We start from the raw sequence: 16,476 nt of genomic DNA, 5'->3' as shown, positions 1-16,476 counted from the left end.
TTCAAATTTACATCTTTAATGTTCAAACTAAATTTGACAAAATATCGTCAAGCTTTCAGTCTTTTGGGAGGAGTCTAAAAATTTAAATATTATATTAAAGTATCAGAGGTTTCAGGACTCCTGGCTATAAAATATTGTATGCATCGGAGAAAGGTGAACCAAGGTCATGCATGTTAGTAAAAAATGACTTAAACATATTTTTACTCCCCAATTACAGCAACAAGGACGCCACCACCGCTGTCGTAACAACGGATAAAGCCACCTACTGGCTCATATCCTCTTACCTTGGCCACGATAGCCCAATTCCAGGAGACACCTTGAGGAAGGCAATTGCGGACGCGCAATCGAAAAAAGTTGGTCTCCTATAATTGGTTCGGACGCTAACGCCCATCACACGGTATGGGGTAGCTCTGATATAAATGAGAGAGGTGAGTCCTTATTTGATTACTTACTAGTATAAGCTCTACAATTGGAGTAATAACAGGACACTGCCTCATAGGAAGACATGCTCTGAGGGTCTACACAAATGACTTCTGTAGAAGCTGCATGGAAAAGGAGGAAGAGGAAACAGTCCAACACCTTCTATGTACATGTTCATATGTTAGTCATATCATAACATTAACATTCCACTCGATTGCATTGATTGTCACTCAATAGTAATAAGATCCTTATCCTGGACTTTGATTCAAATTTACATCTTTAATGTTCAAACTAAATTTGACAAAATATCGTCAAGCTTTCAGTCTTTTGGGAGGAGTCTAAAAATTTAAATATTATATTAAAGTATCAGAGGTTTCAGGACTCCTGGCTATAAAATATTGTATGCATCGGAGAAAGGTGAACCAAGGTCATGCATGTTAGTAAAAAATGACTTAAACATATTTTTACTCCCCAATTACAGCAACAAGGACGCCACCACCGCTGTCGTAACAACGGATAAAGCCACCTACTGGCTCATATCCTCTTACCTTGGCCACGATAGCCCAATTCCAGGAGACACCTTGAGGAAGGCAATTGCGGACGCGCAATCGAAAAAAGTTGGTCTCCTATAATTGGTTCGGACGCTAACGCCCATCACACGGTATGGGGTAGCTCTGATATAAATGAGAGAGGTGAGTCCTTATTTGATTACTTACTAGTATAAGCTCTACAATTGGAGTAATAACAGGACACTGCCTCATAGGAAGACATGCTCTGAGGGTCTACACAAATGACTTCTCTAGAAGCTGCATGGACAAGGAGGAAGAGGAAACAGTCCAACACCTTCTATGTACATGTTCATATGTTAGTCATATCATAACATTAACATTCCACTCGATTGCATTGATTGTCACTCAATAGTAATAAGATCCTTATCCTGGACTTTGATTCAAATTTACATCTTTAATGTTCAAACTAAATTTGACAAAGTATCGTCAAGCTTTGAGTCTTTTGGGAGGAGTCTAAAAATTTAAATATTATATTAAAGTATCAGAGGTTTCAGGACTCCTGGCTATAAAATATTGTATGCATCGGAGAAAGGTGAACCAAGGTCATGCATGTTAGTAAAAAATGACTTAAACATATTTTTACTCCCCAATTACAGCGACAAGGACGCCACCACCGCTGTCGTAACAACGGATAAAGCCACCTACTGGCTCATATCCTCTTACCTTGGCCACGATAGCCCAATTCCAGGAGACACCTTGAGGAAGGCAATTGCGGACGCGCAATCGAAAAAAGTTGGTCTTCTATAATTGGTTCGGACGCTAACGCCCATCACACGGTATGGGGTAGCTCTGATATAAATGAGAGAGGTGAGTCCTTATTTGATAACTTACTAGTATAAGCTCTACAATTGGATTAATAACAGGACACTGCCTCATAGGAAGACATGCTCTGAGGCTAGGGGTCTACACAAATGACTTCTGTAGACGCTGCATGGACGAGGAGGAAGAGGAAACAGTCCAACACCTTCTATGTACATGTTCATATGTTAGTCATATCATAACATTAACATTCCACTCGATTGCATTGATTGTCACTCAATAGTAATAAGATCCTTATCCTGACTTTGATTCAAATTTACATCTTTAATGTTCAAACTAAATTTCACAAAGTATCGTCAAGCTTTCAGTCTTTTGGGAGGAGTCTAAAAATTTAAATATTATGTAGGATCCCAAAACGGCAGCACTGGACAAAACGGACGAAATACATAAAACGACAACACTGGTACGAGACAATACAGACAGGACGAAAGAAAATGCGAAAAGCGGAAGAGTGAGATATAAAGAATCAGCCCGAGGGATAAGTCGAGTGCGCGGTCCGTTTGTTCGCCCAGCAGAATTATTTATGTTTTTTTTGTGTAAGTAAGCAATTATATTAATAGTTTTACCTTATCATAAAGTGTTTCTTTTGTTTGACAAATTAATTGAGCCAATTAAAACATGAAAACCAAACAAGGTGTTTTACTTATTATGACTAATAAAGCGTGGGAAGTGAATCCCATATTTTTAAGTACTTATCAATATGCATTGTGCAGACTGTAAATAACATTTTATTTCTCTTGAGACATGTTAAAGGCAATTTAAGACAACACACCTAAGTAGTCAAGGTTTTAAATGTTTAAACAAATTTTTTTAACCGAATGGATTTTTATGTTCACAAAATTTATTCTAATGGAATAAATATTTTCAAAATCGAAAAGAAAACTTTGCAACAGACTTGACACCGACCGACGACGTATGTAAAAAAAAATGCTCACAAATGTTCTATGGGTTATCCTTAGACGACGTCAAACGCTTAGTGTACCAAACTGCCATAACAAAAACGATTCCAAAGTATTGGATAGAACACAAGCAAGCCACTGATGGTTGGTTCAAGCGATTTCGCAAATGGAACCCATCACTTTCACTCCGGACACTAGAGGGTTTGTAGTGGATATTAATTTATTCACCTGCTGCTGCTATTCTGGTTGTGCGGATGGTGGCAAGTTTTTATTTCATAAAATAAATACCTAACCAAAATATCATCGGCGCACACTCCGGACCCGAATAAAAACCAGCGCCCAACCAGAAAAGCTTCTGCATTTTTCTTATCTTTTGACTAGTTAAACAGTCGATAATTTAAATTGTGCATTATTGAACAGTACAAAGATAAAGTGATAAGCTTATAAAGTGTTGACAAACTATTGTGTGAATAATAAATCCCATTTTAAAAAATCAACATAAAATCATCAAATATGTAATTTTTTTAATTGGCATTGAGTGAAATTCCTGGTGCTACATCCATCTCTTTTTATTGCACCCGTTAAGCCTTTTTGTTTCCTTCTGTGTGGTGAGTGAAACTTTTTTAGTATTGTATCGAACTGAAGCTCATGTATCGAGCTAAAAGCTGAATGAGCTTTGGTTCGATGTTTTGAGATAGCTTTTATGAATTTCCCTTCTTACAAAAGGGAAATCTACTTTTAAAGTTAGTAGAAATATAACCAGCGAAGCGACCGGTAATAAAATTGCGATAGATAGTGGTTTTTTGGCGTTAAGCCTTTTCCACTTTAAATCTTGTGTTTCATTTGTTGTTTTTAATGTCGGTTATTTTATTTCATCTCCTGAGCTCGAAACATTTGGTCATTCGAAACGGATAGTTTCCAGCGATTTTTTGTGCTTAAATTTTCTTAACCGTGATGTGCGTTTTTTAGAGATAAATTTTTGCCTTTTGTGACGTGAAAATGAAAAAAAAAAAAAGAGAAGCGGAATGGAGAAAGAGTGCCGAATTAAATAATAATTCGCACAATATTTATTTGGTAAGAACATTCTTGATTAATTTTGTTTGTTTCAGAATTTTAGAGAAGAAAAAATTAAATTTGGCTATGGGCAAACGGTCACGTACGCCAAGAGATCGGTACATTTCATTTATATTTATATAAGAATTTCCCTACGTGAATGGTAAGTCGCCTTATATATTTTATTTAACGAGAGAGTTGTGACGCAGCGCAGCGAAAAGAAAAATCAACCACCATGGCATATACACAGAGATAGACATGTCCCGACAGGCAATTTTTCTACACACAACCCGAGAAGCGAGAGAGAACATGTACATAAGACTAACGGGCATGGGCATCGTGCAGCTGCCTACCATGGCGCGGGCTAAACGAGAGATACACACCACACAGGGTAGGTATGTATATAATCTGTGTGCGCAGCGGCGGTGGATGAAAATTTTCCACTCGTTCTCATTCTGTGTGTGACTTCCAAGCGATAAAGTACGTACAAATAGCGTGGCTGGTTGATTGGAAAAAAGAAAACAACAAGGCGTTTAAGATTTAATAAATCTATATTATCAATTTGTGAAATTTTTATATAAATAGAGATTGCGAAAGGAAGATTGAGATTGTGAGAAGCGGCGAGAGATTAAGATTGTTTGAACAATCATAATTATTGAGAAAGATAAAGTAGAGACAGAAGAGAAAGGATCAAACAGGGAAAGAGACAGGGAAAAGAACACAAAAGAGAATGCAGGCATCGAGCATTGATGACTTGGAGTATCGCTTCCAGGCGGCGATAAACTCCATTCACAGGATGACCGCTTTCTGTGAGTCGACCCAAGCCAAGGAGTATCCTGTGGAGGGATTGCGCGTGAGACTGGAGGGGCTCCGTGAGTCATGGAACGAGGTGAAAGAGGTGGAGCGGCTACTGGCCGGTCGTGAAGATATTATCACGATGGCTTCAGTCGAGCGACGGGTAGCGGAGACAGAGGAGCTCTTCTTCATGGCCTGTGCTATGCTGAAGGAGCTCCAGCGAGAGAGAGATCCCAGTGAGAAGCGAGAGGGGCCAATGGCCGTACAGGTGTCATTGCCATTCGCCCAGCATGATGTAAAGAACACGTGGGGCGAGTTTGATGGCAGCATCACCAAGTGGCAGGGCTTCAGAGATAGGTTTGTGGCGGCGATCCATAACAATGATAAGATCGCGCCGGCCTACAAGTTCGCCTATTTAAAAAAATCCCTCACAGGGAAGGCTGCCCGCGCCTTAGGCGAATGGCAGCTGACAGAAACAAACTACTGCGAGGCCTGGCAGCGCATGAACGAAATATACACCAGGAAGTATGCCACCTGCAGGGAGCTCCTGCGCCAGTTTTTTAAGCTGCCCGCTCTGCAGGGTCCAGCCAAGGCCAGCGAGCTGGAGAGAATGTCCAACGCCAAGCACGAGGCCATGCGGCAGCTGAAGGCGCAAGGTGTGCCCACTGAAGGTTGGGACATGATAATAGTTCACGTCTTGCACGAAAAGATGGACGCAGAGACCTCATGCAAGTGGGAGGAGACCCGCGCTTCCGAATTCCCGACCTTAAGAGAGGTCTGCGCGTTTTTGGAGAAGCGGGCAATAGCGATGGAAAGTGTCCAGGATTGCCGCCGCCGAGAAGCGTCCAGACCATCGACTTCCGCGATGGCGCTTATGGAAGTAGGAAAATCATCGAGGATCCTAAGAGAAAGGACGAGAGAGAACGCGAAGGGTTGCACGGTGTGTGCATCGGTGGCTCATCCGATCTGGGCATGTCCGGAGTTTCTAGCCCTTAGCCTGTTAGGCCGAGCAAATTTTGTAAGGGAGCGCAAGCTGTGCCAGAATTGCCTCAAGGTGGGCCACCAGGCGAAGGACTGCTTTCAGGGCCCATGTGCGCGATGTCCTGGTAAGCAGTTCCACAACAGCGTGCTGTGTCCGATGCGAGAGATACGAAAGGCGGGAGCTGTTCACCGAGTCCAGGAGCAGCCGAGGAAAAGAGCCATAGTTAAGCGAGAGAACGAAAAGCGAAAGGAGGACTGACTGGCAAAGAGACTGAGATTGGACCACGGCAAGAAGGCAGTGGCAGTGATAGACTCAAGAGACAGACGAGAGATAGATGAGACATCAAGTAAAGTGTCTTATGATGATTTTAAGAGAAAGAAGAATAAAAGATACAATAAAGTTTATACAGAGAGCTTTATTGATAGGGAAAGAGGAGAAGTTACTTTACTACCTACGGTGCAGGTGATGGTAAGTGTAGAGGGGAAAGACAGTGGTCCGATACGGGCACTGATTGATACTGGTGCTCAGCCAAATCTGGTGAGTCACAAGCTAGCTGAGAGATTGCAGTTGAGAAAGATGCAAGCCACGAGACAGATCGTGGGAATCAATGGTGAACCATTAAATATTACGTTATACATAGCACATAAGTTGCAATATGTAAAAGAAGTGCATAAATACATCAAACAGTGCTCATTCGAGTCACTCTTTAGTTACTAGCAAAGCCGTAGGCTTCGTACTACTGTAGACATTTTATTAAGATACAAATAAAGGACATAGTCCACAGATCTTTTTAAAAAATATATTTTACACAATAAAATATTAATTCGCATCACTACCAGCTAGATGCAAAGCCTGGCATATTTTTTTTGCTAACGAGGAGGTCATCGAATCCACTAATGAGCTAGCGAGGGATATTTTGTGTGCCAGCAAAATCCTCACCGCAGAAAAACTCGTTACACCCTTAATCAATCCTCTTTGTATTTGTAGCGTGTACACTGTACATTATCAATATCCATAGTGTAAACCCACTAATAACTTATGTCAAAAAATATTTTTATTTTTAACTGTACGAAAACCAAATGACATTTTGATTCGAAGTGTACCAAAAACCCATCGCTGTCCCCCATAGTTTTTCCTTCTTTCTTTTTTGGCTGTGACTTGGTACGAGACAGACGTCTCCCAGATATTAAGTAAAATTAAATATTTAAAATTAAATAAAGACAATACCTATCTACTAAAATAAATGTATGTGTCTCATTACCAAGAGCACAGTAATTTACTGAAATATTTACAAAAAGTTGTTGTCGAACGGTAGTAATAAATAATAATATATTATGTTTGCATAGAATCACGGACATTGGAAAAGGCATATAACATAAGTATTATTGTATTGCCTTTGAGCACTTTGATGCTCAGTTGATAATATTAAACTCTCGAACAGGACGGTCACTACAGTGTAGAGCTCATTCAGAGCAAAGTAAAGGTGTACAGTCTGATGGTCCCATCATGACCATCAATTCAAAAGCATTCGAGTCGAGTAATTGTTATAAGAAATAGTCTTTAATAAAGAATAAGGATAGTCGGGTTTCCTGAGTTTCCCGACTCTAAACAAATCGGTGTTTCATTTTATCTGGTCCCATGTTTTACGGCCCACGATTATACATTGGTCCGCTGCAGTGTATCCACATATGCGCCGCCACTGCCCATTCAATAAATGAGTAACAAAACATGTGAAATGCAAATCGAGTATGTAAGTCATATCATAACATCAACATTCCACTCGATTACATTAATTGTCACTCAATAGTAATAAGATCCTCATTAATATAATTTAACCAATAGAAAAATAGAATTATTTTGAACATGAAATTCAAAGTATAGAAGTGTTCAGTTCAACAGTTTTTTTATATGTATCAGTCACTACATATAAAATTTCCATGAGAAAGCGCGGCTGTGTGGACTTCGATTCAAATTTACATCTTTAATGTTCAAACTAAATTTGACAAAGTATCGTCAAGCTTTAAGTCATTTGGGAAGAGTCTAAAAATTTAAATATTATATTAAAATATTTGTACTTATCAATATGCATTGAGCAAACTTTAAATAACATTTTATTTCTCTCCAAGGCTTTTTAAAAAAAACACTACTAGGTATGCAACGTTTTAAAAGTTACGAAAAAAAATATATATATTAAAACAAGGAGCTCGAAATTAAAAAGATAAGGACAAAACTGCAGAAACAACATGCAATCTTCTTTGCTCCAAAGAACAAAGTTGGATCTACATATGTACTACAAAGCAAAATTAACGGTACACAACTTTACTATTTATAATAGAGGAACCCACGAAGGTTATTCCTTTTTGTGGAATGAGACTAAAGGAGCCTTAACAGCAATCACTTTCATCGACACAGAAGTTTTGCCATATATGGTTGATTAAACTTCAAACATAATTTTCTGTAGAGATGGATGCGTTAGCCAAAATACAAATGTTCATTTTCTAATATCTTACTTAATTCTTCAATCAGCCATAGGGTAACTAAAAAATATTTGTATAAGGGCCAAACACAAATGGAGGCAGATTCGATGCATTCGACTTATATAATTACACAACATCAATAAGATATCAATGACATTAGACATATCAAATATACTCCAGACTCTGATGTTCTGTATGTAGTACCGCATGTTACCAGTTATCTTTGTATTATTGTTTATTTACTATCAGTCTCCTTTTTCCTAAACACACTCATTGTTAATATATAATATCATAAACCCTTAGTTATTGTGTCTTCATGTAATTTCCCCTACCGATCGTTATATCTGTATAACACATAAATACTGTTCTCTTTTTTTCCTATCATCTTTGTTATAATTTGTATATACCTAGAATTAAGAAAGACAGATTGAATAAAGCCAGTTGTAATTTGTGTGCGAAACGATCAAGACGTGTTTTATTGTTGGAACGAAGACTGCTCGAATAAAAGCAACTACAATTAAATTAAATAAAAGCAACTAAATGTTAATTCACTATGACAATGAATGGAGTACATTAGATGTATTATTTTGTTTCAATAAAATTATTCAATTTTTAAAACATAAGTTTTACTAATTTTGTTTGAAATAATTATTTGTTCCAGAAAGAATTTACTCAATATGAAAACTTATTAAGAAAACTGAAGTCCTGCATGAGCGACCCATTTTTTAAGGCAAAGCATGTATGCATGTTAAAAAAAAATATTAAACAGCGTATTGTTTTACTTTTCAGTTTTATGAATAAATAATAAACCTTTTTTGAAATCAGTTGCTTAAATTTCTTGAAAATAACACATGCTGCAAGATTGTAATTTACGAAATACATATGTATGTAGGATCCCAAAACGGCAACACTGGACAAAACGAACGAAATACATAAAACGACAACGCTGGTACGAGACAATACAGACAGGGCGAAAGAAAATGCGAAAAGCGGAAAAGTTAGATATAAAGAATCAGCCCGAGGGATAAGTCGAGTGCGCGGTCCGTTTGTCCGCCCAGCAGAAGTATTTATGTTTTTTTTTGTGTAATTAAACAATAATATTAATAGTTGTACCTATATCATAAAGTGTTTCTTTTGTTTGACAAATTAATTGAGCCAATTAAAGCATGAAAACCAAACAAGGTGTTTTACTTATTATAACTAATGAACTGTGGGAAGTGATTCCACAAACATTTTGAGTGACACAATAGTGCGTGAAAAAAGCCACAATAAAATAAAATCATATTATTTGTGTGCAAATAGTAAAGACAGTAAATTTAACCAGTTCGTTTTAATTTACAATAACGGCAATTTCGAACCAAGCCAACGTGCTATGTGATGTATATAAGCGAATATATATTTCCATACACAACGAAAAACAACCCTTGTGAGCGAACACGTTACGACGACGTGGAGAAATATATAAAGAAGAGGAGAAAAATCAGCAAGACATTAAATAAATAGAAACCATAAGAGCGAAGACATCTGTGTATGTGAGAGTGCAGACATCATTCATACAAGAAAGTAACAGCTGAGGCAGAGAGATCAACAGTGGAGTCGTTAAGTTGTTTTCAAGAATATTTTATGTTTTTCTTTTCTTTTGATTAATTAAATTTTAAAATCTTTAAATTTTGAATTTAACAATCGATAGTAACTTGAATTAAATTTTTAAGTTAACAATTTATAGTATTGTAATTTTAATTATTTTTATCATATTTAATTTCATTTGATTAAATTAATTAAAAATATTTTAAAATCGTGTAGCTGGGTAAGCAAATGAATTTAGTTGTTTGACGGTTGAAGACCTGAAAAGAAAGTTGAGGGAATTAGGTTTGACAATAACAGGTTACAAACAGGAGCTAGTGACGAGACTTATGACACATTTTGGACTAACTGACGAACAAGATAACTTTGTTGACGCAATCGGTGGTGGCGGCGGTGTGCACCGAACAGCCACGTATAGGGAACAGATGGATTCCGGTTAGACCGGAGATTGGAAATCAGCCACCAAGCGTTTTCAGTTTCCTTGATATCGATGATTCCATTCCATTGTTTTCAGGTGAAGGCAATCAAGACATTGTCGACTGGCTTGCACACTATGATGATACGTGCACTGTTTTGAGTTCTAATGACCTCCAGCGGTTTATTTTTGGAAGGAGACTAATGACAGGTGCTGCTAGGTTGTTTATTCAGAGTCAGAGAAATCTTAGAGATTGGGCGTCAATGAGCAGGGCATTAAGAAACGAATTTGGCATTGTAGTCAGTTCAGCTGAAGTTCATCGTCAGCTAAAGAATCGTTGAAAACTTTCAAACGAGACAAATAGGGAATACCTCTATAAACTTTTGGAAATTGCGAAACCTATCCAGATTGATGACGTATCCCTTATTGATTATTTCACCGCAGGCCTTCGAGATGACAAAGTAAACAAAATTATTCTCTACGTGGCAACAACGTTGGAAGAATTAAAAGTTAAAATCAAGCTTTATGAACGAATCAAACAGCAACAGGTGATCGAAACAGTACATCGTTATCCAATGCAAACCCAGACGGTAAAGCGTGAGGCGACAACTTCATCTGCCAAACCTGATGGAATGCGGAGATGTTTCAAGTGTGGAGATTCTTTTTCCTAGTTTTGTTGTATCTATTTATATGACTGATATATGTATTAGATGTATCTCAGTTAAATAGAAAGAGCAGAATCAAGGCGAGGGAAGATAAGAGGGTGATAGAGTGCTTGCTACAGGAAGTTCAGGAAGTTCTGGAAGTTGAGGATGTTGCTCCTTGCATTGCAAATGAGAGTGTTGCAGCCGATATACCAATAAGTTCTTGTGAGAACTGCATTTTGATAGGAGCACAAATCGATGAACATGTAAAACAAATGTTAGCCTTGACGAGTCGTGTCTATTGAGATCCGAATTAATTGATTTAATTTCAGATAAAAAAATGCAAAATGAGGTTGATTCGCTCAATCAAGAAAAGCTTCAAGCCAAATCAAAATTAAAAGAAGTGTCTTCGACAAAAAGTCGATTTGAGAGTAGGAACGTAAAAAATGGTTCTAAACTTACGCATTGGTCGGAAGTTGATGTTGCGAGGTCTATAACATTGTATTCAGCGAGTGCAAGAGCTTATAGACTTTTGCAAAACAAACGGGTTAAAACTTCCTTCCGTAAGAACACTACAACGTTGGGCTCAAAAAATTGATATTTCGTCAGCAATTTTGAAACCGGTTGTAAAAATATTAAAAGCAGCGACACAGTTAGATGCCAGCCAAAAAGTGTGTTCTTAGTTTTGATGATATGAAGATAAAAAAAGCATTCTGCTATGACAAAACGACAGACACTACTTTGGCTCCAGCGAATTATGTGCAGGTAGCAATACTGCGAGGTAAGATTTCTTGTTTTTTTTTTCAAAATATATACATACCTTAATTTGATTTTCATTTTTTAACTTTTTTAATGACTAATGAGCAATTGGAAGCAGCCGATTTTTTACTCCTTTGACTGGAAGATGACGACTGAGATCTTAAAAGATATTTAAAGAACCACTGAAGCCTGTGACTATACAGTTGTTGCCATGGTCACTGACTTGGGAGGAGGGAACAGGAGAATGTACGGTGACGTTAACATTACACAGGAAAAACCATGGTAATACTTTAATTCTATTCTGTCCAAAGCTTGAATTTTTATATTATTTTAAGGTTTTTGCAAGGCAAACACAAAATTTGTGTGTTTGAGTTCAGCACGCCGCCGCCAGCTATACAGCCGCAGTTAAAACAGCAACCAACACAGGATCATTAAACCTTCTTGGAGATAACTGGGAAGAATGTTATCATCTGTTCAAACTGGTAAGAAACTTTTATAACAACTACTTACATAACTTTGATAACATTTCTTTTTACAAAGGTCGATGATTGGTTTGACGTGATGAATGTGCGTGTACTCAAGGCGCCCATCCAAAACCGACATCTAGTAGCGTTACAAAAGATTTATCTCTGTAATGCAGGAGCAAACGAAACAAGGCAGCTTTAATAATTGCACGGCAAGATTCAAAGGTGAAAGCGATCCTTAAGTAGTAGACGTATTCATTTCTACTATAAGCGTTTACAAAGACGTTGAAAGAATCAGCGATGAAGACGCCATAAAGGGGTTTCCTTTGCTCCTCGAGGAACAGACAGAAATTTGGTGGCAAGGTATAAAAGCGGAGGCTGAAAAATGGGAAAATGTTATACCTCTACTACGAAATTACTACGCCTCTGCAAAGCCCGCTTTTCGCATTTATATGGAAATTTTCGATGAAAAACAGAAAAATAATGAATCAACTGATGATTTCATCACGACGAAACGAGCATTGCTCCCCGCTCCAGCTCCTAAGGAAGCAATGAAGCTCGACATGATTTACGGGCTACTCAATATAAGAATACGTGAAGGAGTTCCAAGGGACACTTTTAAAACCATTAAAGAGCTTCTCACGAAAGCTCGAGCTGTCGAACTGTCTATTTAAGAAAAACAAGAACATACTGCAATCGAGAAGAAACGTTGTAAATTTTGTAAGCATATTGGACACATCACAGCAGACTGCCGTAGAAAGCAAAAATAGTAACAACGTGACGAATGAACCAGTCATCCACTGCTACTCCAGGGTATGTTAGATCAAACTGCCCTAATTGCAAAGATTTGCCCAAAGGTCCCTCGACCGTCTCCTTTAAATATTTAAAGACAACTCTAGGTAATGATTTACCCACCATTACCATACAGTTACACGGCGAAGCAGGCATCGCCTAAATAGATGCCGCAGCCAGGACAAGCGTTGCCGGTAGACAACTTTTCCAACATCTTCTAAAGAATGGTACACCAAAAGAAAATTTTACAACATGTGGCTGTCAATTTTACAACAAAAACCAAATTTGTATAATAAATAGCAAACGTATTTAAACTCACAATTAATTGTAACTCTTACAGTTGCTTTAGTTTTTGTACCAAATACGTAGAAACAACTGGATATTTTAGTCGTAAGAACTACAGCGCGTTTTCGAATTTAATTGTGAAAAGTACAAACATTTATTCGTTGTATCTGCATCACAAAAGTGTTAAATCTACAACCAATATAATACAATTTTATTTCATACAAAGAATGAAGCAAACACAGTTCATTTACTAAGATCCCACATACACCCAAACAGCCCATACCGTTACTGACATTTAAATATGTTCATTTCACAACAAATGCGTTCAAATCTACAACCACTAGCGGTGTAATTAACAAAAAGTGACATCTGTATTGAACCATTTACCGTTTTTCAGTTACCCACAAAGAAGTTTTTATTCTTTTATCCGCATTCGTTCATCCTGTTGCACAGAAATAAGTCGCGTTTCATATTTGTGCACAAATAGTTTAATTTTGAGTGATAATAATTTTTAATGTTAACGAAACATTGAAGAACATTCAGGCTCAGCAAGTGAGTCGCACCGTTATTGTACCAGTGAGTACACGCGCAGCAGGATTTATCACCCGTAACTTGATGGTTAAGTTTCTACAACTTAATGTTATCGATCAGCCCACAGCGATAAACCTCGGCTCGGCTCTATATCGAGTCACTCTCCTACAGCTCGATCTTAAACTAGAAGAAGCCATGCTTTTACAGCATTCAAGAAACCTAGGCTTGACATCATACGAAGACGTGTATGTAACAAGCGATCAACGAAGAGCTTTGGAATTAATGGGAACAAATTTTAGTCCCTTAGTTAATTACATATCATCTCTTGGCTACATTAAAACAGCCGCAAAATGTTATTTACCTCGGATACCAAAGGTAAATACAAACAGAGCAGATTATCTACATCAACACTTCTCTAAGCTCCGAACAACAGTTGAAGCTTTAGCAAATGTTGCTGAAGTGAATGAACAGAAACGCGCGTTCATGGATAACTGTCCCTTCCCCACTGCAGTTTGGACGGTAACTGAAGCTGGCCTTGTCAATTTAGCGAATCCAGAAACTATAATTCCGGCAAATTATGGTATAGCTAATGTGCGAAATGACATTGCTTTGATAGCCGCAAATGTTGAAAAGATTGGACGAAAATACCCAGAAATTTAAGACGGCCCTTCTGAAGGGCATAAGTTCCTGCACAGAACCGGAAGAGCTCTTGGATGAGCTCCGTCAAAAAGCCACGGACGATCTTTATTTTATCAGGGTCAATCCTTTCACTACGGTGAAGTCCAGACGAGGGGGTTATAGGCTGCCAATGTTCCTCGTAACATTATCGCCCCAAAGCAGTTTTAATAGTGTGAAGAGAATCGAATCTCGAATTGAATGAGCGGGTTGAGGATTTGACCCTGCTCAAGTGTGTCCTTTGCGGAAACCAAGGGCACCAGGCTAGTTATAGGGAATGCCCTAAGGTCCAAGAAATTAAGCAAAAACAGGCCAGCCAAAAAGCCGAAAGAAGTCGAACAGTTCGACAGGCTCCAATACAAAAATTCGTGGACCCCAAATTTTCCTACGCCCAAATGGTGTCAGGAATGATGAGCTTGTATTCACACTAGAAAATGCAGCAGCAACACCAGAAAACAACCACAGCTCAATAAGGAAAAGGTGCCACCAATTAGGACATACCGGGTTGACATACAGGACATTAAACAGGTATGTAAGTCGGCCACTAAGGGCAAATTTCTTACAAAAATTTTAAATGAAAAAGAAAAAAAAACTATTCGGTCCAGTGTTTCTCATTGGATACAAGTTAGTGAAAGAGTTGCTTAAAGAGGCCACAGCTGAGTTCTTCAGCTACACGCCTAAAAGTGAGAAATTTAAGACGGCTCTTCTTAAGGTCATAATTTCCTGCACGGAACCGGATGAGCTCGTAGCTGAGCTCCATCAAAAAGCCACGTACGATCTCGATTTTATCGGAGTTAAGCCTTTCCCTACGGTGAAGTCCAGACGAGGGGGTTATAGGCTGCCAATGTTCCTCGTAACATTATCGCCCCAAAGCAGTTTTAATAGTGTGTAGAGCGTGAATGAGCGGGTTGAGGATTTGACCCTACTCAAGTGTGTCCTTTGTGGAAACCAAGGGCACCCGGCTAACTATAGGGGTTGCCCTAAGGTCCAACAAATAAAACAAAACAAGCTGTACACTGGGGCACTTTAAAAAGGCACAACGACATTCTCCAATGTACGAACTGCCAGAGGTTTGGCCATGCCAATGCCAACTGCCATATGCAGTTGCGCTGTGTCAGGTGCGGAGAAACCCACAACGAAGGAGAATGTAAGCTGGGGAATGAGCGGGTTGAGGATTTGACCCTGCTCAAGTGTGTCCTTTGTGGAAACCAAGGGCACCCGGCTAACTATAGGGGTTGCCCTAAGGTCCAACAAATAAAACAAAAACAGGCAAGTCAAAAAGCCGAAAGAAGTCGAACAGTTCGACAGGCTCCAATACAAAAATTCGTGGATCCCAAATTCTCTTACGCCCAAATGGTGTGAGGGATGATGAGCTTGTATTCACAGTAGAAAATGCAGCAGCAACACCAGAAACAAATACAGCCCAATAAGGAAAAGGTGCCACCAAATAGGACATACCGGGTTGACATACAGGACATTAAACAGGTATGCAAGTCCGCCACTAAGGGCAAATTTCTTATTAAAATTTTAAACGAAAAAGACAAGAATTATTCGGTCCAGTGCTTCTTACTGGCCGAATACAAGTTATTGAAAGAGTTGCTAAAAGAGGCCACAGCTGAGTTCTTCAGATACACGCCTTAAAGTAAGAAATTTAAGACGGTTCTTCTGAAGGGCATAAGTTTCTGCACGGAACCGGAGGACCTCTTAGCTGAGCTCCGTCAAAAAGCAACGGACGATCTTTATTTTATCGGGGTCAAGCATTTCACTACGGTGAGGTCTATACGAGGGGGTTATAGGCTGCGAATGTTCCTCGTAACATTACCACCCCAAAGCTGTTTTGATAGTGTGAAGAGAATCGAATCTCTCGACAATCAAGCTGTACACTGGGAGACATTAAAAAGGATCGACGACATTCTACAATGTACGAAGTGCCAGAGGTTTGGCCATGCCAATGCCAACTGCCATAGGCAGTTCTGTGTCAGGTGCAGAGAAACCCACAACGAAGGAGAATGTAAGCTGGGGAATGAGCGGGTTGAGGATTTGACCCTGCTCAAGTGTGTCCTTTGCGGAAACCAAGGGCACCAGGCTAGTTATAGGGAATGCCCTAAGGTCCAAGAAATTAAGCAAAAACAGGCCAGCCAAAAAGCCGAAAGAAGTCGAACAGTTCGACAGGCTCCAATACAAAAATTCGTGGATCCCAAATTCTCTTACGCCCAAATGGTGTGAGGGATGATGAGCTTGTATTCATAGTAGAAAATGCAGCAGCAACACCAGAAACAAATACAGCCCAATAAGGAAAAGGTGCCACCAAAT

General features: G+C 38.9%; 2 protein-coding genes across 3 annotated transcripts in view; one reads left to right on the top strand and one right to left on the bottom strand.

Annotated features, from left to right (window-relative positions):
- LOC129945537 (dual specificity protein phosphatase MPK-4) overlaps window positions 1-16,476 on the bottom strand; it is a 172,917-nt gene that overhangs the window by 97,956 nt on the left and 58,485 nt on the right. The window lies entirely within an intron of this gene.
- LOC129944931 (uncharacterized) lies at window positions 4,491-5,795 on the top strand. Its single transcript, XM_056054590.1, has one exon. It carries the CDS (start codon window positions 4,491-4,493, stop codon window positions 5,793-5,795), a length of 1,305 nt encoding a protein of 434 aa, XP_055910565.1.

The sequence above is a fragment of the Eupeodes corollae genome, chromosome 2, assembly GCF_945859685.1.
Source record: "Eupeodes corollae chromosome 2, idEupCoro1.1, whole genome shotgun sequence".
NCBI lineage: Eukaryota > Metazoa > Arthropoda > Insecta > Diptera > Syrphidae > Eupeodes > Eupeodes corollae.
The sequence above is the reverse complement of the archived record's forward strand: the minus strand, read 5'-3'. Positions and strand labels throughout refer to the sequence as shown.